The 23,986-nt window shown below is 38.3% G+C and overlaps 1 protein-coding gene across 1 annotated transcript in view; it reads left to right on the forward strand.

Annotated features, from left to right (window-relative positions):
* Positions 1 to 250: 250 nt before the first annotated feature.
* ATR (ATR serine/threonine kinase) overlaps positions 251 to 23,986 on the forward strand; it is a 102,328-nt gene continuing 78,592 nt past the window's right edge. The window contains exons 1-10 of the mRNA XM_008707724.2: positions 251 to 440; positions 14,179 to 14,270; positions 15,368 to 15,517; positions 17,342 to 18,219; positions 19,197 to 19,375; positions 19,823 to 20,014; positions 21,441 to 21,631; positions 22,133 to 22,285; positions 22,864 to 23,056; positions 23,289 to 23,551. Of these exons, the coding sequence (XP_008705946.2) occupies positions 382 to 440; positions 14,179 to 14,270; positions 15,368 to 15,517; positions 17,342 to 18,219; positions 19,197 to 19,375; positions 19,823 to 20,014; positions 21,441 to 21,631; positions 22,133 to 22,285; positions 22,864 to 23,056; positions 23,289 to 23,551 (2,350 nt within the window). The 5' untranslated portion in view covers positions 251 to 381. The remainder of the gene's footprint in view (positions 441 to 14,178; positions 14,271 to 15,367; positions 15,518 to 17,341; positions 18,220 to 19,196; positions 19,376 to 19,822; positions 20,015 to 21,440; positions 21,632 to 22,132; positions 22,286 to 22,863; positions 23,057 to 23,288; positions 23,552 to 23,986) is intronic.

Here is a 23,986-nt window from a genome sequence, read left to right on the forward strand (position 1 = left end):
CAAACCTGTTTCTTCTCCAGAACCTAGGATCTTGCCTCACTGAGCCTCCCAAGCTGGGAGTAGCAACCGGTGCGGACTAAAAACCAAAACTCGCGGCGAATCACGCGCGGCCCGCGTTCCGCCCTAAGCCGGATTCGCAGTGGGAAACTTGACGGGCGCGCGCTCCGCCTGCTTGCCCCACCCCTTCTCGGCCTCCCGGCCTCCCCCGGGCCCTACGCGGAAAAAGAATAAGGCCTAACAGAGAAGGACCAGCGGCGGCTTCCGGGAGGAGTTTTGGGCCTGGCGAGGCACCGTCGGACGCCGTGCCTTCCCACCAGAGGTAGCTGTGGAGACGCCGGGAGACCGCGTCGGCGCCGTTGATGAGTGCCGCGCCTCCTCAGCATGGGCGACCACGGCCTGGAGCTGGCGTCTATGATCCCCGCTCTGCGGGAGTTGGGCAGGTAGGGCCAGGCCCGGCATCTCCCGGTCCCGCGTCCTCCTCCGCCCGGCCAGGCCGGCGTCTCACGTGCTCTCCCTACCCAGCCGCGCGCATGCCGTCTCGGAGACCCTCAGCCCCGGCTTTTGTGGATGTGTTTCGCGAGATGGTTAAAAATATGCGAGGCGTCGCCACAGACTTTTGGGAAGCCGGTCTAGGGAACGAGAGGCGTTCGCTGATCCCATTTTACCTGAGCGGCGCACGGGAGCTCGTCCCTAACCCGGGTCTTGTCCCCTGCAGCTAGAGGGAACTGCCCCTTTTGATCACTTTCTACACTCATTTGCTTCCCGGCAACCTCTTTCCTTAGATGACGGACTTGACCCATGAACTTTCCCCAGTTTCTATTCTTTGTGATCGCTCGGGGAGGAATTGGGTTTTTAGCTTTACGTTTGGACCCAAACTGCCTCTTTTAGAAGAACAATCCCTGGTTCTCAGTTTGTGTAAGGAACGCCAATTGTAAGAAAAGGCAGTTGGTTTCTCCAAAATGAAACCATAGGCCCTTCTGAAGATAGGAATAATTGCTTCCCAATTTTTTAAGGTGTTTGAAAACTTAGCACACAAAGTCAGAACTGACATAAAGTCAGTGGGATATTTAATTCCTTCCTTTTTGCAGTGCAGTTGTGTTCATCTCCACTTGTTGCCCATACAAGACTAGCCTTCCCCAGTCACATAAGTAAGAGGATAAATGAAGGAACCACGCTTGTCTTAATTGAATCATTCTGTTTTTGTGGTTTTTTCACTTTGCATGAATGTTGCAAGCATATTTTGTGTTAACATTTTATAAAATAACATGAATACAGGTGCTCATTTTAGGAAATTAATGTACAGATTTCATCTTTCAGGCTCAATGTGAAGCTCAATATTTTTTTCGCATCTTCTTTTAATGTAGAATGAACTAATTAGTACTTTTCTTCCCCCTTTTTTTCCTTCCTTTATGAGACTTGTTGGTAAAAATAATAGTATCTTGGGTTTATTTATAGTCTCTTACATCACCAGAGCTTATGTTACTTTCATTTCATTTAATTGTGGCTGTTCTAAGAGAAAGAATAGAAAAAGTGACCCATAGGGAATTGTATAATAGTTTTTAACCGTCATTAGTTTCTCATTGAAACAGCTTCATTCAAGCCTATTGTCTGACAGTATCTCCATGATGTAGAATGGAGTACATTTTATCACTATTCAGTAAGAAACTGAGTCACAGAAATTGAAGAACCAAAGTCAAAGAGATAGCAGTTATCAGAGCTGGGTTTCAGATTCAAGGCATCAAGGCCTTTTCGCCCCCCCCCCTTTTTTCATTAATTGACTGGCAATTCGATTTCTGAAAAAAATGAGATGTTAACTGTTCTAATGTGTGGGCTCTTCTGTCTCAGTGATAAATTTTGCTTCTGTTTTTTGCTATCAGCACTCTTTTCTCTGCATAGTCTTTCAGGGTGATCCCATCTACTCCTGCCTTCAACTACCATCTATTTGATGATTGCAAATACGTTTCTCCAAACCACATCCATTTCCTATAGAATATTCATACAACTGTATACTGGCAGTTTTAGCTGGGTGCCCCATATGCTATTAAGACTCTACATAGCTGGACACCTGGGTGGCTCATTTGGTTAAGTGTCTGGCTCTTGTTTTCAGCTCAGTTCATGATTTCAGGGTTGTGAGATTTAGCCCTGTGACGGGCTCCCCACTCAGCGGGGAGTCTGCTTGAGATTCTTTCTCCCTCTCCCCCAAAACTTGGGTGCTGTCTCTGTCTCCAAAAAAAAAAAAAAAAGTCTAAACATAGCCAATACAACTTCTCCACATATCCCACCCTCCCCAACTTTATTTTTCTCTCCCATTCGCTGAGGTAGGGATATCTCTTGATTCCCCATGTGCTTTTGCTACACCCTTTGTCCTCTTTTCATCTTTACTCTCTTCCTAAATAACTTCAACTAGTCCCATGGCTTTAAATATCATCTATATGCTGACAACTCCCAAATTTATATCTCTACCAAGAGATATTATTAGGTTGCTTATTATTGAACATCTATGTCTGAAATGAAAATTAATCCAAAACAACTCTTGATTTACTATCTTTAAACTTGTTCCTTCCCAGGTTATTGTAAATGTACCAACCAAAAGCCTAGGGGTTATTCTTGATTCTTTCCATTATCCCTTAATAATCTTTCAGCAAGTCCTGACAACCCTACCTTTAAAATATACTTCTCACCATCTCCACTGCTATTCTCATAATTTCTTATCTAGACTATTACTGTAATCTCTCAGCTCATCTCTCCATTTCCATTTTACCCACTTATAATGGATTTCTCATTCAGCAACCGAAGTGATTTTAACAACTATAAATTGTATTGTAGATTATGTAGCATTACTCCTCTGATTAAAACCTCCTGTTAGTTTTCCAGCACACTTGGGATAAAATCCAGCTTCTCCCTAGAACTCTAAGGTCCTGCATAATTTCACCTTTGCCAGCCTCTGACTTCAGGGCCACATATCCTTTCCTTACTCTGCTCCAATGACGTTGGCCTTATTTTTCACATGCACCAAGGTCATTCCTGCCTTCAGTGCTTTGCACCTTGTTGTTTCTTCTCTCTGAACAGACTGGTTCCATTCAGATGTCATTTCGGAGAGGCCTTCTCTGGCCTTCCTGTTTAATATTACTTTGTAATCACAAGATATTTTCAGATAATGATAGTTACTATTAAAATATTAAATGGGGCAATGGGAGGGAGATGGGAGGGTGGGAGGCATTTACATTAGCCACTAGAGATGTGAATGGTGAGAAGAAGCCAGTCATGTGAAACTGGGAGAAGTGTCTGAGATTGAATGGGAGGTTCAAGGGTCTCTAGGTGGGAATGAACCTACTTTTTTAAAAACTAGGAAGAGGGTGAAACATAGCCAGCAAAGAGGGGACTGGTGTGAGTTCAGGGTGGAGGAGTAGCCATGGGCCAGGTCCTTTAGTACTTCATAGGCCAGAATAAGGCTTAGATTTAAGTGCAATGGGAAACCATTGGAATTTTTTTTTTTTTTAAGATTTTATTTATTTATTTGACAGAGAGAGACAGCCAACGAGAGAGGGAACACAAGCAGGGGGAGTGGGAGAGGAAGAAGCAAGCTTCCAGCGGAGGAGCCTAATGTGGCGCTCGATCCCATAACGCCGGGATCATGCCCTGAGCCGAAGGCAGACGCCTAACGACTGAGCCACCCAGGCGCCCCCCATTGGAATGTTTTAAACAGCGAAATAACATAACTGAATTCAAGTTTTAAAAACATTTACCCTTCACTCTCCTACTTAGAACCTTTCAATATCTCATCGCCTTCATTACAAAATCCAAACTCTTTAGTTGCTTCTTTGAGCTTTGGCCTTATAGTTTTTCTTCAGCTTCATCTCCAGTTACTGCCTCCCTCTTCTTTAGCCATATAGAACTCCTTACAGTTTCTGGAGCAGCCTGTGTTCTTGTTTCTGAGCCTTTGCACATGCTGTTTCCTCGGCTTGGAATACTTCCTCCTTTCCCTTATTTTACCTGCCCAGACCCTTAGGGACTTTGCTTTGTATCACTTCCTTCAGGGAGCCTGGACTGATAGGCTCTGCTCAGGGCTGAGTGTCCCTCTTGTGCTCTGTCTTGGCTCTATTAATACTTAACCATGCGGTGTTAAAATTACCTGTTTACTTTTTAAATTTTTAATCTACAACATTTTTTAGGGTTGATGCATGATATCTTGGTTAACCTGGTATTTGATGCTTGCCCCCAGACGAGGTAATCAAGTATTTGCTGACGTATGCAACCTTCAGGTGATACTTAAATTTCCTCCTAAGTATATCCTCTTAGGTTAGTTCCAAGATAGAGGTTATGTAAAAAAAAAATGCTCACTCTCCCATGAGTGAGTATTCTAATAATACATCCAATGAATGATAGTCAGTTCACCTTTTTATTTATTTATTTATTTAGTTAGTTAGTTAGTTTTTAGGGTTTTTTTAATAATTTTTATTTTGTTAAATTAGTCACCATATAGTACATCCCCAGTTTTTGATGCAATGTTCCATGATTCATTATTTGCGTATAACACCCAGTGCACCGTGTAATATGTGCCCTTCTTAATACCCATCACCGGCCTATCCCAGTCCCCCACCTTCCTCCCCTCTGAAGCCCTCAGTTTGTTTCCCAGAGTCCACAGTCTCTCAATTCATCTTTTTAAAAAACTGATAAAAATGGGGTGTCTGACTGGCTAAGTCGATAGAGCGTGTGACTTGATTTTGGGGTTGTGAGTTCAAGCCCCACGTTGGATGGGGAGCCTACTTGAAAAAAAATTTTTTTTATAAAAATGACACAAGTTGATTTTGTGCCAAAAATGTCGATAAAAATAAAAAATTGTCTTCATAGAAAATTAAACTTTGTAGAAAACTCAACACCATCCACCGTCCTGATTCCTCTCCCAGCATACCTCCTCATTTCACATTTCTAAATACTTGCCACATTACACTTGGTTTATAAAGACAAACTCTCTTGACTTTGTCTAAAACAACTGATATTACCTTGTAATTTTAGACTTTTAAAATTTTTTGTTATATTTAAATCTGTGATGTTTTATAATATGGTAGCCACTAGCCAAATGTATGTATTGTTATGATGAAAATTGTTGTTTCTTTCTATTCTTAATGTGGCTACTTTGAAAAATTTGAATCGAACATGCGACTTGCATTATTTCTATGGGCCAAGGCTGGTTTTAATAATAAGATAAATAGCACCAAGTTTTTTTCACTTTCATGTACAAATATAACTACTTGGTTTTTGATTCTATATACCTAGGGTTTATGTTCCTTGTCAGTATTTGTTAATTTCAGTAACTTAGTAGTTCCAGCTTGAGAAGATAAGTTCCAGCTTGAGATGGTGGTGATGGTGTAGAATAATGTGAATATACTAAATGCCATGGAACTGTACTCTTAAAATGGTTTAAATAAATTTTATGTTAAGTATATTTTACCATTATAAAAAATATATTCAAAGAACATTTTAACAAACAAATTTAATTTGATCCTGTCTGGAGCTCCCTTCTTGAAATTCTAACCTTGGTTTCTAGAACATGCCTCTTAAGGTTTTTCTTTTTGTTTTTCTGGCTGTTTTTCCTTTCTCCTTCATGGCCCCTTTAACTTCAACTTAGGGTTCTCTCTTTGGCTTCCTTATTACTTCTTATATCGCACTAATTTTCAAGGCTTCCACTACCATTAGCTATAGTAGTGGTAGATTATATAATTTCCATGAATGTCAGCCTCATATTGCAAATTAGGGCTTAATATCCCTATCATACTGCTTGTGAAATATGTAATAATGCAGACAATGTTTAGCCTCGCTGGATAGATATTGTTATATAATGATGATTTAATCTATATCTCTAGGCTAGATATTTCTTGAGGACTAGAGCTTTAAAAAAAAATGTTTTTTTCTGTAAACTCTATGCCCAGTGTGGGGCTTGAATTTACCACCTAGAGATCAAGCCTCACATGCTCTACTGACTGAGCCAGCCAGCCAGCCCTTGAGGACTAGAACTTTGATGCCAGCAGTCTTTTGTACATCTTACTTAGTTGTTCCCTTGAGACCTTAAGTTCACTATTTCTTTCTTTCTTTTTTTTTAAGATTTTATTTATTTATCTGACAGAGAGTGAGGCAGGGAAAGAGGGAACACAAGCATGGGGAGTGGGAGAGGGAGAAGCAGGCTTCCCGCTGAGTGGGGAGCCTGACGCGGGGCTCAATCCCAGAACGCCAGGATCATGACCTGAGCCTCCCAGGTGCCCCTAAATTCACTATTTCTAAAACTGGTTTTGTTTTTCTTCCGAGACCTGTGCTTCCTCCTATGTTAACTTTTTTGATGAATGGCTTCACAATCCACCCTGGATAGAGAGGCCTAGGTTGACTTATCAGTCTCCTCCACTACCTTGTCTTTCACGTTCCCCAGCAGTTGTTTCTGGTATTTAGTGTGGCATTTTACAGGTGCTCAATAAATGGTTGTTGTTTATATGAATGACTGTATAATTCCTCATCCTGAGTGGTAGAATACAGACTTTCTACTATATTCTTTTTTTTTTTTTTTTTTAAGATTTTATTTCTTTGATAGAGACCCAGCGAGTGAGGGAACACAAGCAGGGGTAGTGGGAGAGGGAGAAGCAGGCTTCCTGCTGAGCAGGGAGCCCAATGCGGGGCTCGATCCTAGGACGCTGGGATCATGACCTGAGCCGAAGGCAGACACTTAACAACCGAGCTACCCAGCCACCCCTCTACTATATTCTTACATTCATTCTGTGCTGGTTTATACCAAATCATGGAGCTTAATTAAGTTCAGTTCATTTAGGATTCTAAGATACAGTTGCTCTGCTTAATTATTGTATCTTCTCTTAATATTTATTTTTCTTGATTGGTCCTAACACTCAATATATGTAATTTTCCCTAATATTTAATTGAATTTTCATTGTGGAAAATTTCAAACATCCAAAAGAAGGGAAAATGGTATATCAGTTGCCCATTTAACCCAATAATTATCAATTCATGGCCCTCTTCCTCTCAACTAAGATTACTTTGAAGCAAATTCAAGACATCATTTCATCTATAAATATCAATGTTTATCTGTAAAGGATAAAGACTTTTTATTTTTATTTTTTTATTTTATTTTATTTTTTTAATGATTTTTTATTATATTATGTTAGTCACCATACAGTACATCCCCGGTTTCCGATGTAAGGCTCAATGATTCATTAGTTCTGTATAACACCCAGTGCACCATGCAATACGTGCCCTCTTTACTACCCATCACCGGTCTATCCCATTCCCCCGCCCCCCTCCCCTCTGAAGTCCTCAGTTTGTTTCTCATAGTCCATAGTCTCTCATGTTTCATTCCCCCTTCTGATTACCCCCCCTTTCTTTATCCCTTTCTTCCCCTACTGATCATCCTAGTTCTTATGTTCCATAGATGAGAGAAATCATATGATAGTTGTCTTTCTCTGCTTGACTTATTTCACTTAGCATTATCTCCTCCAGTGCTGTCCATGTTGTAGCAAATGTTGAGAACTCGTTCTTTCTGATAGCTGAGTAATATTCCATCGTATATATGGACCACAACTTCTTAATCCAGTCATCTGTTGAAGGGCATCTCGGCTCCTTCCACGATTTAGCTATTGTGGACATTGCTGCTATGAACATTGGGGCGCATATGGCCCTTCTCTTCACTACGTCTGTATCTTTGGGGTAAATACCCAGTAGTGCAATGGCTGGATCATAGGGTAGCTCAATTTTTAACTTTTTAAGGGACCTCCACACTGTTTTCCAGAGTGGCTGTACCAACTTGCATTCCCACCAACAATGTAGGAGGGATCCCCTTTCTCCACATCCTCTCCAACAATTGTTGTTTCTTGCCTTGTCTATTTTTGCCATTCTAACTGGCGTAAGGTGGTATCTCAGTGTGGTTTTGATTTGAATTTCCTTGATGGCTAATGATTTTGAACATTTTTTCATGTGTCTGTTAGCCATTTGTATGTCTTCATTGGAAAAGTGTCTGTTCATATCTTCTGCCCATTTTTTGATTTGTTTATTTGTTTCTCGTGTATTGAGTTTGAGAAGTTCTTTGTAGATCTTGGATACCAGTCCTTTATCTGTAGTGTCATTTGCAAATATATTCTCCCATTCCGTGGGCTGCCTCTTAGTTTTTCTGACTGTTTCCTTGGCTGTGCAGAAACTTTTAATCTTGATGAAGTCCCATAAATTCATTTTATCTTTTGTTTCTCTTGCCTTTGGGGATGTGTCATGAAAAAGGTTGCTTTGGCCGATGTCGTAGAGGTTGCTGCCTATGTTCTCCTCTAGAATTTTGATGGATTCCTGTCTCACATCGAGGTCTTTCATCCATTTGGAGTTTATTTTTGTGTATGGTGTGAGAGAGTGGTCAAGTTTCATTCTTTTGCATGTAGCTGTCCAATTTTCCCAGCACCATTTATTGAAGAGACTGTCTTTTTCCCACCGGATGTTTTTTCCTGCTTTATCAAATATTAGTTGCCCAAAGAGCCGAGGGTCCATTTCTGGGCTCTCTATTCTGTTCCATTGGTCTATGTGTCTGTTTTTGTGCCAGTACCATGCTGTCTTTGTGATCACAGCTTTGTAGTACAGCTCGAAATCCGGCATTGTGATGCCCCCAGCTTTGTTTTTCCTTTTCAACAGTTCCTTGGAGATTCGGGGCCTTTTCTGTTTCCATACAAATTTAAGGACTATTTGTTCCAGTTCTTTGAAAAATGTCCTCGGTATTTTGATCGGGATAGCATTGAAAGTGTAGATTGCTCTGGGTAGCATGGACATTTTAACTATGTTAATTCTTCCAATCCATGAGCATGGAATATCTTTCCATCTTTTTATGTCTTCCTCAATGTCTTTCAAGAGTGATTTATAGTTTCTAGAATATAGGTCCTTTACGTCTCTGGTTAAGTTAATTCCAAGGTAACGTATGGTTTTTGGTGCTATTGTAAATGGGATGGATTCCCTAATTTCTCTTTCTTCGGTCTCGTTATTCGTGTATAGAAATGCAACTGATTTCTGAGCATTGATTTTGTATCCCGCCACGTTACTGAATTGCTCTATAACTTCTAATAGTTTGGGAGTGGCTTCTTTTGGGTTTTCCATATAGAGTATCATGTCATCTGCAAAGAGAGACATTTTGACTTCTTCTTTGCCAATTTGAATACCTTTGATCCCTTTTTGTCGTCTGATTGCTGTTGCAAGGACTTCTAGTACTATGTTGAATAATAGTGGCGAGAGTGGGCATCCTTGTCGAGTTCCTGATCTTAAGGGAAAGGCTTCCAGCTTTTCCCCATTGAGAATAATATTTGCAGTAGGCTTTTCATAGATGGCTTTTATGAGATTGAGAAATGTACCTTCTATTCCTACACTCTGAAGGGTTTTAATCAGGAAAGGATGCTGTATTTTGTCAAATGCTTTTTCGGCATCGATTGAGAGGATCATATGGTTCCTGAGTCTTTTCTTGTTGATATGATGTATCACGCTGATTGATTTGCGAATATTGAACCACGCTTGCATCCCAGGTATGAATCCCACTTGATCGTGATGGATAATCCTTTTAATGTACTGTTGGATTCTATTAGCAAGTATCTTGTTGAGGATTTTGGCGTCCATATTCATTAGGGAAATCGGTCTGTAATTCTCCTTTTTGAGGGGGTCTTTGCCTGGTTTGGGGATCAAGGTAATATTGGCCTCATAGAATGAGTTTGGTAGCTTTCCTTCTGTTTCTATTTTTTGAAATAGCTTTAGGAGAATAGGTATTATTTCTTCTTTGAATGTTTGGTAGAATTCCCCAGGAAAACCGTCCGGGCCTGGAGTTTTGTTATTTGGAAGGTTGTTTATCACTGACTCAATTTCTTCATAATTAATTGGCCTGTTTAAGGAATCAATTTCTTCCGGTTTCAATCTTGGTAGTTTATAGGTTTCCAGGAAGGATTCCATCTCTTCCAGATTGCTTAGTTTATTGGCATATAGCTGTTGATAAAAATTTCTAATAATCCTTCCAATTTCAATGGTGTTCGTCGTGACCTCTCCTTTTTCATTCATAATTTTAATAATCTGGGTCCTTTCTCTTTTCTTTTGGATAAGTCTTGCCAGTGGTCTGTCAATTTTATTGATTCTCTCAAAGAACCAGCTTCTAGTCCTGTTGATCTGCTCTACTGTACTTCTGGTTTCTGCTTGATTGATTTCAGCTCTAATTTTGGTCAACTGCTTCCTCGTGCGTGGATTAGGCCTGTCCCTCTGTTGCTGTTCCAGCTTCTTGAGGTGAGAATATAAAAACTGCATTTTAGATTTTTCTATTCTTTTGAGTGAGGCTTGGATGGCTATGTATTTCCCCCTTAGGACTGCCTTTGCAGTATCCCATAGGTTTTGGACTGTTGTATTTTCATTCTCATTGGTCTCCATAAATTGTTTAATTTGATTTTTGATTTCCTGGTTTATCGAGTCATTCCTGAGCAGGATGGTTCTTAGTCTCCAAGTGTTTGAGTTTCTTCCAAATTTTTCCTTGTGGTTGAGTTCCAATTTCAGAGCGTTGTGGTCTGAGAATATGCAGGGGATAATTTCAATCTTTTGGTATCGGTTGAGACCTGTTTTGTGTCCCAGAACATGGTCTATTCTTGAGAATGTTCCATGGGCATTAGAATAGAATGAGTATTCTTTGGTTCTGGGGTGTAGTGTTCTATATATATCTATGAGGTCCAACTCGTCGAGTATGGCATTCAAAGCCTTTGATTCTTTGCTTAGTTTTTGCCAGGGTGTTCTGTCTATTTCTGAGAGTGGAGTGTTGAGGTCCCCTACTATTAATGTATTTTTATTTATATGTCTCTTTATTCTGGTTAAGAGTTGGCTTGTGTATCTTGCTGCTCCCCTGTTGGGGGCATATATATTTATAATTGTCATATCCACTTGTTGAATACTTCCCTTAAGAATAATATAGTGCCCTTCTGCATCTCTAACTATAGTCTGTAGTTTAAAATCCAATTTATCTGATATGAGAATTGCTACCCCAGCTTTCTTTTGAGGTCCATTTGCGTGAAAGATGGTACTCCATCCCCTTACTCTCAGTCTGAATGCATCTTTGGGTTCGAAATGAGTCTCTTGTAGACAGCAAATGGATGGGTCATTTCTTTTTATCCAATCTGCAACCCTGTGGCGTTTTATGGGATGGTTCAAACCATTTACATTAAGACTGATTACTGAGAGATATGATTTTAATGTTGCCATGTTGCCAGTAAAGTCTTTGTTTGTATTGGCTGTGACTTTCTGTTCTGTATCACTCTTGGGGCCTTTTTACTTTTATAGAACCCCCCGTAATATCTCCTGTAGGGCTGGTTTCGTGGTTACAAAATTGGTTAGTGACTGGCGATTCTGAAATGTCTTTATTTCTCCATCAATTCTGAATGACAGCCTTGCTGGATAAAGGATCCTTGGCTGCATGTTTTTCTCTGAAAGAGCTTTAAATATGCTCCCCCAACCCTTTCTCTCATTCCAGGTCTGTGTAGACAGGTCTGACGTAATTCTGATGCTTTTGCCTTGGTACGTGAGAAATTTCTTTGCCCTGGCCGCTTTCAATACTGTATCCTTGCATCTAATATTTGCGAATTGCACTATGACGTGACGTGGCGTAGGTTTGTCGTGGTTGAGCTTGGGAGGGGTCCTCTCTGCCTCTTGGACACGAATGTTTGTTTCCCTTGCTAGATTAGGGAAGTTTTCAGCTACAATTTGTTCAAATATCTCTTCTAGACCTCTGTTTTTCTCCACCCCCTCGGGGATGCCGATGATTCTAACATTGGATCGTTTCATTGAGTCAGTAATCTCCCGTAACCTACATTCGTGGGCGTGGATTTTTTTAAGACCATCTTCTATTTTCATTTTTTCCTCTATTAACCCATCCTCCAATTCACTAACCCGTTCCTCTGCTTCTGCGACCCTGGCCGTCAGAGCCTCTAGTTTTGCCTGCATTTGGCTCATAGAATTTTTAATTTCTGTCAGATTCGCTCTCATTTCTGTCCTTAGGGATTCTATATTCTCAGTAACCTTTTCGTTAATAGTTTTTTCAATTCTACTCATCATTTTGACCATCGTTACTCTGAATTCCATTTCTGATAATTTGGTTACATCCATATCCATTATTTCTGTGGCAGAGGCCACAGAATCACTGTCTTTTCTTTGCTGGGGGGGGCTTCTCCTTCTTGTCATTCTGATGAAGAGAGGTTGCGGGGTTTCCAGAGCCCAAATTATTGACTGGGTCCCAGGCCGTGCCCCTTGTTTTATAGGGATCTTAGGGATGTGGGCTTCTTCTTTAAAGATTTTATTTATTTATTTATGTGGCAGCCAACCAGCGAGAGAGGGAACAGAAGCAGGGGAGTGGGAGAGGAAGAAGCAGGCTCCCAGCGGAGGAGCCCGATGAGGGACTCCTTTCCGGAACGCCGGGATCACGCCCTAAGCCGAAGGCAGGCGCTCAATGACTGCGCCACCCAGGCGCCCGGGTTGTGGGCTTCTTGATTTTTCAGCCTGCCTTCTGTGTTCTGGGGGAGGGGCCTGCCGCGCCAATACTCAGGCAACCCTGTTTGGGTAGAGTCTCCGTGTCCCCTGCGAGGGAGGATGGGGATGGGCACTCTCTGAGCCGGTATTTCCAGGCTTTTGTTCTCTGGCGGCTTTCCCTGGCGGTTTGCTGTGCCTCTTCTGAGAGTCAGAGCAGCAGCGGCCAAATTTCAGCCTCTGTCACGGAACAGAAGGATTGCGGCCCGTTCTCTACTAATGTTCTGGCCACTTTAACTCTGTTTCTGTTGGTGCTGCTCAACCCTGCAGCGTCCCGGGATGTGCGCCCCACACCCGGCGTCCCAGCTCACTTCCAGGGCCGGGGCGCTGGTTTCCCTGTCCTTTGTGTTTCTAATGCCGCTAGCCGCCTCGCAAGGCCTCCGGGAGCTCCCGGTCTCAGTCTGGATTCAGTGAGCGCACCGGGATTCCGGTGATCCACGAGATGCCTGGTGGCGCTGCACCTCCGGCCACGGTCTCAGTCTGCTGTTTTGCGGGTGCCGACCCCGAGCCCGCCCCGCTCCCCGCAAGTGGCTGCCCCTTCCCCGGCGCCCGAACACGGCGGCTCCTCCCTTCCGCTTATTCTCTCCGATATCTGTGCATCGGTTTCATGGCTCCCCGCTTCGTACCTCAATACTCAGCGCTGGAGATGTTCATTTGTAGAGATCCAGATGCGTCTTCCTGCGTCTCAGGCTGGTTCCGTGGTTGTTTAGGCTGGTCTGGTACCGATCCAGCTCGACTCGGAGGACCGGCTGAAAACGGTGTCTCCTACTGCTCCGCCATCTTAACTCCTCCCCCCTCAGGATAAAGACTTTTTAAACATACCATAATGCCATTATCACACCTAAGAATGATTTCTTAATAACATCAAATATCTAGCCTGTGTTTAAATTTTCCCAGTTGTCCTATACAGTTTGCTAATAGTTTTATTTTTGTTTTTTGGTTTTTTTTTTTAGTATTTATAAAATCAGAATCCATAGTAGGATCATAGATTGTAATTGATCGATATGGCTCGTAAGTCTCTGTTATAGGTTTCTCCTCTTTATTTTTCCCCTTGGAATTCATTTGTTGAAGAAACTATGTTCTGTAGATCAGTACTGCTCAATATGAATAAAATGCAAGGCACATGTATAATTAAGAATGTCCTAGTAGCCATATGACAAAAAGTAAAAAGAAAATAGGTAAAATTAATTTTTAATAATATATTTTATGTAACTCAGTATATCTAGATACTATCATTTCTATTTGTAATTAGTATAAAGTTATTAATGAGATATACGTTTTCTGGTACCAGATATTCAAAATTCAATGTATATTTTGTACTTAAAGGACGTCTCAATTTGGACAAACCATGTTTCAGGTGCTCAATAGCTACATAAATAATGGCTGCTATATTGGGCAGGGCAGGTCTAGATTTTGCATATTGGATGCTTCTGGTGTCATTTAGCATGTTTTTTCCCTTCTAAATCAGTAAAATGTATTTAGGTTTTTCTTTCACTTTTAAATGGAAGGATACAATGAATGTCAACGTTAAAACTAAACACATTTGATAAATTCAAATATAGATAATTTTTTAGAAATGTCTCTTTAAGGCTAAAAAACTTTTTATTTGTATTTTAGTGCCAGTCCAGAGGAATATAATACAGTTGTACAGAAGCCAAGACAAATTTTATGTCAGTTTATTGACCGAATACTTACAGATGTAAATGTTGGTAAGAAACAGTTATTTCTTATATAAATTTTATGAGTTAAATTGTTTTCTTTTCCATATGTACAACATTATGCTAGCATTTTTCTTCATGTAGTTTTAAATGTAGAGTTAGTATTTATGATGGTTACTATTTTCAAGCAACTTATTTACAATATTAACTTATTACATAATGTGATTTAGGCATTTAAAGTAATTCTGTTTTCCTGCTTGTTACATAGATTTTCTGTTGCTTGCTATGGTGTTCTTCTTTGATATAAGATATTATAATAGATAAAAAGTAGTTGGCCATTTCTAATGATGTGGAACCTGTTTTAGCTACATCTTAAAACTAGTGGTTGAGAAACAAATGCCATTTATAAGAGTTGGTGACTTTGTGGAAAGTAATAAGATCTTGTGAGTCGTTGAAGCAACTGTGTCCTTATTTGTGGCAATCTAAAAGACAAATATTACCAACTTGGCAAATGGTGTCACATTTGTCATATCTGTTAAAATTACATGGAAGGGGTAATACAGAGTAGCATTTGGCTCACAGTATATAAACTTACTTCCAAATTTGGCACAGATATTATTTACAATAATCATTTAGCCTTTCTTTTTCCAATCTATAAAATTACAAGTTGCTGAAAAATAACAAAGGACTACCGAATACTTGCAAGATATGTTTTGTTATGGTACTTTTCTTGTTTAGACCACTTGCCCTTCGCCTTTCTGACCAAATTCTCATCATCTAGGAATAAATTCATGCACAGCATCTTCACAGACACTTGTTTCCTCTATTGTGGATTAGTGCAATTAACATACTGTATTAAAATTATTAGTTTGTCTGATTCCCTCACCTAATCAGGTGAAGTTTTTTTCCCCATTCAGATTTTAGTACAGTGCCAGACATATTGTAGGCCCTTAATCTGTATTTGGTGAATGGGTGTATAATAGATGAATGTACATGATTATTAAACATATAAAATTAGAAAGGATTGTAGGGTTTAGTCCCATCAATTTATCATGAATAAATTCTGGTCACCAAAGTCTAGTTTTTTAACAAAAGGACTGCCATCTAATTTGTCATGACTCTTAAAAATGAATCTTTTATTATTTTAGTTGCTCTAGAACTTGTAAAGAAAACTGACTCTCAGCCAACCTCTGTGATGTTGCTTGATTTCATCCAACATATAATGAAGTCCTCCCCACTTATGTTTGTAAATGTGAATGGAAGCCAAGGGCAAAATGAGGCCAAAGGCAGTTGTATTGGTAAGTCCTGCTATTTGTGCATTCATTTGCAATTGGTTTTATGAAATCTACCCTCTTCTGCTCTTCTCAAATATAACATAGATTTTTATACATATTTTGGTAAATTTTGCTCTAAATTTAAGGGAGCAAAATGGTAGTGGTTAGTTTTGTTTTATGCATCTTTATTTTCTTTTGTTATGAAGTAGGTACCCAGGATGGAACAGAAATAGTCAAATTTGTTTATTTGCCATTGAACATTTGAGCAGTTTTCTTTCTTCTGTTTTTGATAATCTCTTCTAGATCAGGCATTAGCAATCTGTGGCCCACAAGCTAGCTGCCTGTTTTTGTAAACAAAGTTTTATTGGAAAATCAATGCTTTTACCTATTGTATTTCCTTATTATCTGTAACTACTAGAAAGGCATCACTGAGTAGTTGACATGGAGGCCATATGGCCCTCACACCTAAAATATTTCCTATCTAGCCCTTTAAAAACAATTTTGCTGACTCCTAGATGTTGAAGCTTTTTTCTAGGCTTTACCTTACTGTTCCTACTACTTTTGTCCCTTTATTGGCCTCCTTGTAAAGAGATGTAAAGCAAATATCTTTTTTGTTTCTGTACAATAGAGTATTTAAAATTTTTTTACTTGAATTTCTGTATTCAACTTTAATAGCATGTCCTCCAAAAAGTTTTTTTGACCAGAACTCCTGAGTGCCTGCCCTAGCACTGGCTTAGTTGCTCCTTCTTTATGCTCCATTAGTACAGTGCTCTGCTTTTCTTCTATCACAGTGGTTGCTAAGCTGGATTATAAATACCTATTTGTATTCTTTGCCACACTTTTTTATTTTATTTTATTTTAAAATTTTTTATTCATTTGAGAGAGAGAGAGAGAGCACTAGCAGGGGAGAGGGTCGAAGGGAGAGGGAGAAGCAGACTCCTCACTGAGCAGGGAGCCCCATCCGGGGCTTGATCCAGGACCCTGGGATCATGACCTGAGCCAAGGGCAGACGCCTAACTGACTGAACAACCCAGGCGCCCCTTTGACACACTTTTTTAAACAACAGATCACAACCTGTTAGTAGGTTATGAAAATAAAATATAATAGACTAGAAAATATCATAATACGTTGCATGTAATAAATACATTCTCATGAAACTTTTGTTTCATATTTAAATAAAATAAATATGCATATGTAGACTGGGTCATGATATAAAATGTATCTCTTAAGTTTGAGAAACTATATTACAAGATTCATGAGGACTGTTTTTGTGCACTTGGGACAGAGTTGGCATTCAATAACTATTTGTTGAAGGAATGATAATAGTAACCATTTGCTGAACTTAAAGCACTATGCTGAGAATTTCACATATATCATCATACTTGATCCTCATGGTAAGCCTCATTATTCCCTTCTTATAGATAAAGTTACCAAGGTTCAGAGAAATGAAAAGTTCACACAACTCGTAAGTGGAAAGCTAGGACTTTGTCCAACTCCAAAATTGGTACTAAATTATCATATTTCCATTGTGTAGGGAATGTTCTAGACTGTTTTGTTAGTGTTATACTTTAAAAATGAATCAGGACGCCTGGGTGGCTCAGTCAGTTAAGCATCTGCATTCAGCTCAGGTCATGATCCCAGGGTCCTGTGATCGAGTACCGCATCAGGCTCCTTGCTCAGCGGGAGCCTGCTTCTCCCTCTGACCCTCCTCCTGCTTGTGCTCTCTCTCTCTCTCTGACAAATAAATAAATAAAATCTTAAAAAAATAAAAATGCATCATCAAGGATTTAGCAAAGTAATTAGCATTTCTGATGTACTTATTTAGTATCTTTTTTGTTTATTTCAAAGAATTCAGTAATTGGATCATAACAAGACTTCTGCGGATTGCAGCAACTCCATCCTGTCATATGTTACACAAGAAAATCTGTGAAGTTATCTGCTCATTGTTATTTCTTTTTAAAAGCAAGAGCCCTGCAATTTTCGGAGTACTGACAAAGGAATTACTACATCTTTTTGAAGATGTGATTTACCTCCACAGAAAAAATGCAGTGGGACACTTTGTGGAATGGCCAGTGGTAGTTAGCCGATTTTTAAGTCAATTAGATGAACATGTGGGATATTTACAACCAGCTCCTTTGCAATTCGTGAACATGCAAAATTTAGAATTTATTGAAGTCACTTTATTAACAGTTCTTATTCGTATTGTTGCAATTGTGTTTTTTAGAAGGCAAGAACTCTTTCTTTGGCAGATAGGTTGTGTTCTGCTAGAGTATGGTAGTCCAAAAATTAAATCCTTAGCAATTAGCCTTTTAACCGAACTCTTTGAGCTTGGAGGATTACCAGCACAACCAGCCAGCACTTTCTTCAGCTCATTTTTAGGATTATTAAAACATCTTGTAGATATGGATGCTGACCAGTTGAAACTCTATGAAGAACCATTATCAAAGCTGATAAGAACACTGTTCCCCTTTGAAGCAGAAGCTTATAGAAATATTGAACCTGTCTATTTAAATATGCTGCTGGAAAAACTCTGTGTCATGTTTGAAGATGGTGTGCTTATGCGGCTTAAGTCTGATTTGCTAAAAGCAGCTTTGTGCCACTTACTGCAGTATTTCCTTAAATATGTGCCAGCTGGGTATGAATCTGCTCTACAAGTCAGGAAGGTTTATGTGAGAAACATTTGTAGAGTTCTTGTGGATGTGCTTGGATTTCAGGTAGATGCAGAGGTAAGTCATTTTTAAGGTTGCTTGATAAGTATGTATTTTGTTTATAATGTAAGTGCATGCATATATGTAAGATGTAATCATGAGAAAATAGACTAATTTAAACGTATATTCAGAACAAAATGATTTTTTTCACAATCCACTTTGGTTCCTTATTATGGACTTTTACTTTGATTTGAGAAGGATTTCACTAAGTTGGTAATGGACTGCCAATGGAGTAGAATGTTATAAAGTAGAATTTGTGAAGTGTAAGCATGTTTAGTGCGTTATTAATAAAAGGGGACGAGTTATCAACTTAATTGAAAAAACTTCAAGCACTCACCTAGATTTTATCTTTGACAGGTTATATTCAATCACATTTAGAAAACCTATGGGTATCTAGTACTAGTCTTGCCAAATTATGCCTTTTTTCTTATTCAGACTGTGAGAGACAGGCAGTACAATAAAATATACAGTAATTTGAGTAAGTATTTTACCTGTAAGTCTTGCTGGATTTGTAGTATGGAAGAGGTTAGTAATTCCCTTATAGAATTTTTCTTTGTAGCATTTTTTAAATAAAGATTTTATTTATTTATTTGAGACAGAGAGACCAACTATAAGCAGGGGGAGGGGCAGAGGGCGCCCAATGCAGGGCTCGATCCCAGGACTGTTCGATCATGACCTGAGCCGATGGCAGATGCTTACCCAACTGAGCCACCCAGGTGCCCCACTTTGTAGCATTTTGACCGAGAGAAAAACAGATTAGAGAGAGAATTTGTCTTAAGACTTTTACGACTATAGAACCATAGTTCTAGATACAGAATCATATATGTGTCTATTTATAGATTGTGAAATTATATAGATTAATTTAGGTCTTTTACCTCATGAGACTCTGAAAATAGTTTACCCTAACAGAAAACTTATAACCTAATGAATTTTTACAGTCTTTGAATAACATATTTCCTAAGGCATAGTTTTTGAAATTATTTTTACTTTCTCAGTATTTGTTGGGCCCACTTTATGCAGCCTTAAAAATGGAAAGTATGGAAATCATTGAAGAGGTTCAATGCCAAATTCAACAGGAAAACCTCAGCAGTAATAGTGATGGGATATCAGCCAAAAGGCGTCGACTCAGCTCATCTCTAAACTCTTCCAAAAGACCACCAAAACAGACTGAGGAGTATGACCTTCATTCAGTTTGTATTTAGTCATTTAATAAAACTTTATTCACCTTTTAAAATCACTTTTAGTTAAGTGCTTTGGCTTAAATGAACAGCAGTTGTTCTTTTTAAAGGTAGTCAAAGGAATGCTTAAAATATTTTAATACTTATAGTCCATTCTGATGTGAAAGATAACATGACTACATATGGTTACTTAAAAGATTTTTTAAGTTTTTACTTGCCTGTCAAATTAACTTCTTAATATCTAGAAAATCTCTGAAGTTATATATTCATCAGCAATTTAAAATATGTTAACAAATAAACTTAAACATGTTAACAAATAATGTGATCAAAAATTTCCCATATTTCAGTTAGCCCTGAAAGTTGTTTTAGTTGAACCAATTTTATATTAACCAAATTTATATTAAATATAAATACCTTTATATTATGGTTATAATGAATTACAGAATTAAACATGTGGATATGAACAAGAAGAGCATATTATGGAGTGCCCTGAAACAGAAAGCTGAGTCCCTTCAGATTTTCCTTGAATATGGTAGTCTAAAGAATCCTGTTATTGCAACTTTGGAAGGAATCACTATTGTCCTACAGCTGACTGCTCTGTGTACTGTTCATTGTTCTCATCAAAACATGGACTGGTAAAACAACTTGTATTTTTGGGGTGGGTTGTCTGTAATAAATTTGGATTTATTGCTTTAGGAGACTTCATTATTTGTTCAATTTGTGTGACCTTAGAGCACACTTTTCAGTGAAATGGAAAAGAAATTTGTTTTCTATTGAGCGCCTGCTCAATGCTAGGCACTGTATTAAGTACTATACATATATTATTTAATCTTCGTAACAGTTCTGTAAGTTAAATGCTGTTATACCTACTTTACAAATTAGAGATTGAGGCTTAGAGAAGTTGAGGTTTATTGGTTCATAAATTGGTCCTATATGCACAGGGCAAGGAGAGACTGAAGAAAGAGACCATTCCAGATTGGTAGGTGGTAGGTTTTATAAGGGAACTTACAAGACTTGTCTCAGGCAGCTGTGAAAGACAAATCGATCCCTCGACTCACTTTCCAGAATCTTAGAAGTTTATATGGAGGACTTAATGGGGTTAAGTCATGTATTCAGTCCAGATGGTCTCAACAACACATTACTCTCAGGGCTGTGTCCTTGAAACAGCTCCCACTGTGGGACCAGTAGACAGAGTGTACATTCCAAGGACAAGGGAAGGGGTGAGGAGCCTCTGATGGCCTGGGTCCAGCTTGAGGGTCAACTGGTGGTCATCCTCTTCATTACTTCCTCTAACAAGACTGTTTTTGTCTGAAGCCTAAACGAACTTTCCTGGGCATACGTGATTAGAAAGTAGCAGAGCACATTTTTAGATAACTCAAAAGCCAATGTTGTTTTAGTCAAACATTTAGTCAAAAGAACATTTCCCTTTGATAATAGGAGTAGGGATTTAGGACTTGTTAGAAGTATCTTTTCAGTTTGGTATTTTTAATATAGTTAATTATTCTATCAGAAAAAACAAGTGTGAATCTTCTCTGAAGATTTAATCTTATTTTTACTGTCAAGTTACAGACCAAAACTCTTTGTTAGTTTTTTACATGATCATTTGTTGTTATTTTCTGACTCTTAACTAGCCAATAAAAAGTTATGAAGAGGATTTTAAAGAAAAACTATATTAATTCAGACGGCATTATATTTGGAATTTGAGACAACTTGAAGAAATAGCTGATTAGGCTGCAATCTACTCTTCCTGTTTCTAAGAAAGGGTTTTTTAAGGCAGTTAATAATTATGCAGGGATATCTTGTGTCATTTTTAAGCCTGGTGATACCACATTTAATATCCTAGATTAATTTTAATTATCAAATCCTAAGAGTGACTTAGACTGACATAGAGTTTAAACTTAAAATAGTAATGGCATATTAATTAATTTGTATATTTACTTTGAATTGCTTTAAACTTATGTTAGTTTTATACTCACAATTTCTTTTGGCTTACGTCAATATTAGGTTGGACTATAACAAAATTCATTGTAATTCTGTGTCTTAAAAATGTTTCAACTGCAGCCATAATTTCAAGGACAGTCAACAGAAATATAAGAAGAAACCTTCAGTAGAGGTAACTTGGATGTCTTTGGATTTTTACACAAAAGTGCTTAAGAGCTGTAGGAGTTTGTTAGAATCTGTTCAGAAGCCCGACCTGGAGGCAATTATTGATAAAGTGGTGAAAATATATGATGCTCTGATTTATATTCACGGTGAGTATAAATAAACAGTAGAACAAAATAACTTTTAAAGATCATCAGTATAGAAATAGGCTCTCTCTTGCCTACAGCCTAAATGCACAAATATTTGGAATACCCAGCAGTTTTTTCTTGATTTTAGTTCTCATTCTATTTCAGTTCTATTTCAGTAATTCAGTAATTTCTAAGTTCCAAATTTGTGTAATATTTTGATTTATTATTCTTTTTCAGCCAATAGAAATGATTTATTATAAAATTATTAAATTTTTTTGAGAATTTCTGAAAAATGCTGTGATCCTTCTAAAAAATGCATGGATGCATATTTTTATAAAGTCACATTTCATTTCTTTGGGTTCACAGACCTCAGAACATCATCTCTGTATTAAGAACCTTTGTTTATTGAATGCTGTAATTCCACCTGATCTTTAGAACATTTATTTTTATTGAAAAAAAAGATACAGGTAAATATGATTAAGGAAAAAAATATAATTAATCACCTGTTGTGTGTTTCTGTAGTGAAAACTTCTTTTGAAGATCATATTCTGGAAGATTTATGTGGAATGCTCTCACTTCCATGGATTCATTCCCATTCTGATGATGGCTCTTTAAAGTTGACCACATTTGCCACTAATCTTTTAGCATTAAGCCAGAGGATTTCAGATAGCTACTGTAAGTGGTCACAAAATTCTTTGTGTGTGTTTTAACTCATCTCTGTGTGGGACTTCTAACACGTTGCTGTTTTTTTCAATAATTAAAAGAAGAAGTACGTTTTTAACAATTCAAAAAGGAGGTTAGACTTGTAAAAAGTAACAAATTGAACAGATTGTAGGATTGGCACATTCCCAGCTCTGTTCTGCCATATTGTTCTATAAAGATGCCATTCCAGTTTACATTCCTCTTAGCAGAATATGAGAGTTCCTATTGTCTCACATCTTCACTTTGTCAGACTTCAGAATGTTTGCTGTCAAAAAAAAAAAAGCATTGAGGTAACTAAAAGAAATTATTTTTTGCTATCTGATGGGTATGAGTTGCATTTCTCTGGTTATCTAGTAAGATTGTACATAGACCTTTTTCAGTGCACATGCTTTATTTTTGAAAAAGCTTTTAATTTAATATTACATGTATTTTAAATGTTACTTTACAACAAAGAATGAATACATACATAAAATGAATATGTATTTGTATACATAAATTTATAAGTAAAATTAACGCTTAGAAATCTTGTTTAATAGACTTAATTTTTTCAGCACCACAGGCACAGTCACGGTGTGTGTTTCTTCTAACTTTGTTTCCAAGAAGAATATTCCTTGAATGGAGAACAGCAATTTATAGCTGGGCCCTACAGAGCTCCCATGAAGTAATCCGAGCTAGTTGTGTTAATGGATTTTTTATCTTATTGCAGCAGCAGAATTCATGTAACAGAGTTCCCAAGATTCTTATGTATGTATTAATATTTTAATTTGAATATATAACTTGATTGGAAAAGTCATACTATATGAAAATTATGTATATTGCTGGGTATATAGAGCAAATGTTGATTTTAGTTTTAGAATTTAAATTTTCTTCCTTCTAGGCTTTGTCTTACCATTATTTTTGCCCCAAATTAAGCAAGACTATTTAGACGACAAAATAAAGCGAGGTTTAGTTAGTACCTTTTCTTTTTTCTCCCCAGAGATAAAGTCAAAGATGATTCTGACACTGTCAAGAAAGAATTTGCCTCTATTCTTGGTCAGCTTGTCTGTACGCTTCATGGCATGTTTTATTTGACAAGTTCTTTAACAGAACCTTTCTCTGAGCATGGACATATTGACCTCTTCTGTAAAAGCCTTAAAGTCACTTCTCAACATGAATGTTCATCTTCTCAACTAAAAGCTTCTCTTTGCAAACCTTTCCTTTTCCTACTGAAAAAAAAATCACCTAGTCCAGTGAAACTTGGTGAGTGATTTGTTATGATTTATCTAATACTTTAAAACCTTTTTTTTTAAGATGAGAGAGAGAGAGAGAGAGAGCACGCACATGAGTGGGGGGAGGGGCAAAAGGGAAAGGGAGGAGGAGATTCCCTCCTGAGCAGGGAGCCAGACATGGGTCTCGATCCCAAGACCCTAGGGTCATGACCTGAGCCAAAGGCATTTAACCAACTGAGCCACCCAGGCGCCCTAGTTTAAAACCTTTTTAACCTCTCTTTTAAATCAGTGATAGAATTAGCTCGAAGCCTTAAAAAATTAGACCTGTTTGATTCAGTAGTCATATAATGATTACTTGTAAATGGGATATCTGGAATTAGACTGTGTCACAGAACTAAGAAGGGAAGTAATTTTTGGATTTTTAAATGCTCATTTGATGACAGCCTATTTGGGGATACCTGGTGTT

The sequence above is a fragment of the Ursus maritimus genome, unplaced genomic scaffold (assembly GCF_017311325.1).
Source record: "Ursus maritimus isolate PB19 unplaced genomic scaffold, ASM1731132v1 scaffold_20, whole genome shotgun sequence".
NCBI classification, from domain to species: domain Eukaryota; kingdom Metazoa; phylum Chordata; class Mammalia; order Carnivora; family Ursidae; genus Ursus; species Ursus maritimus.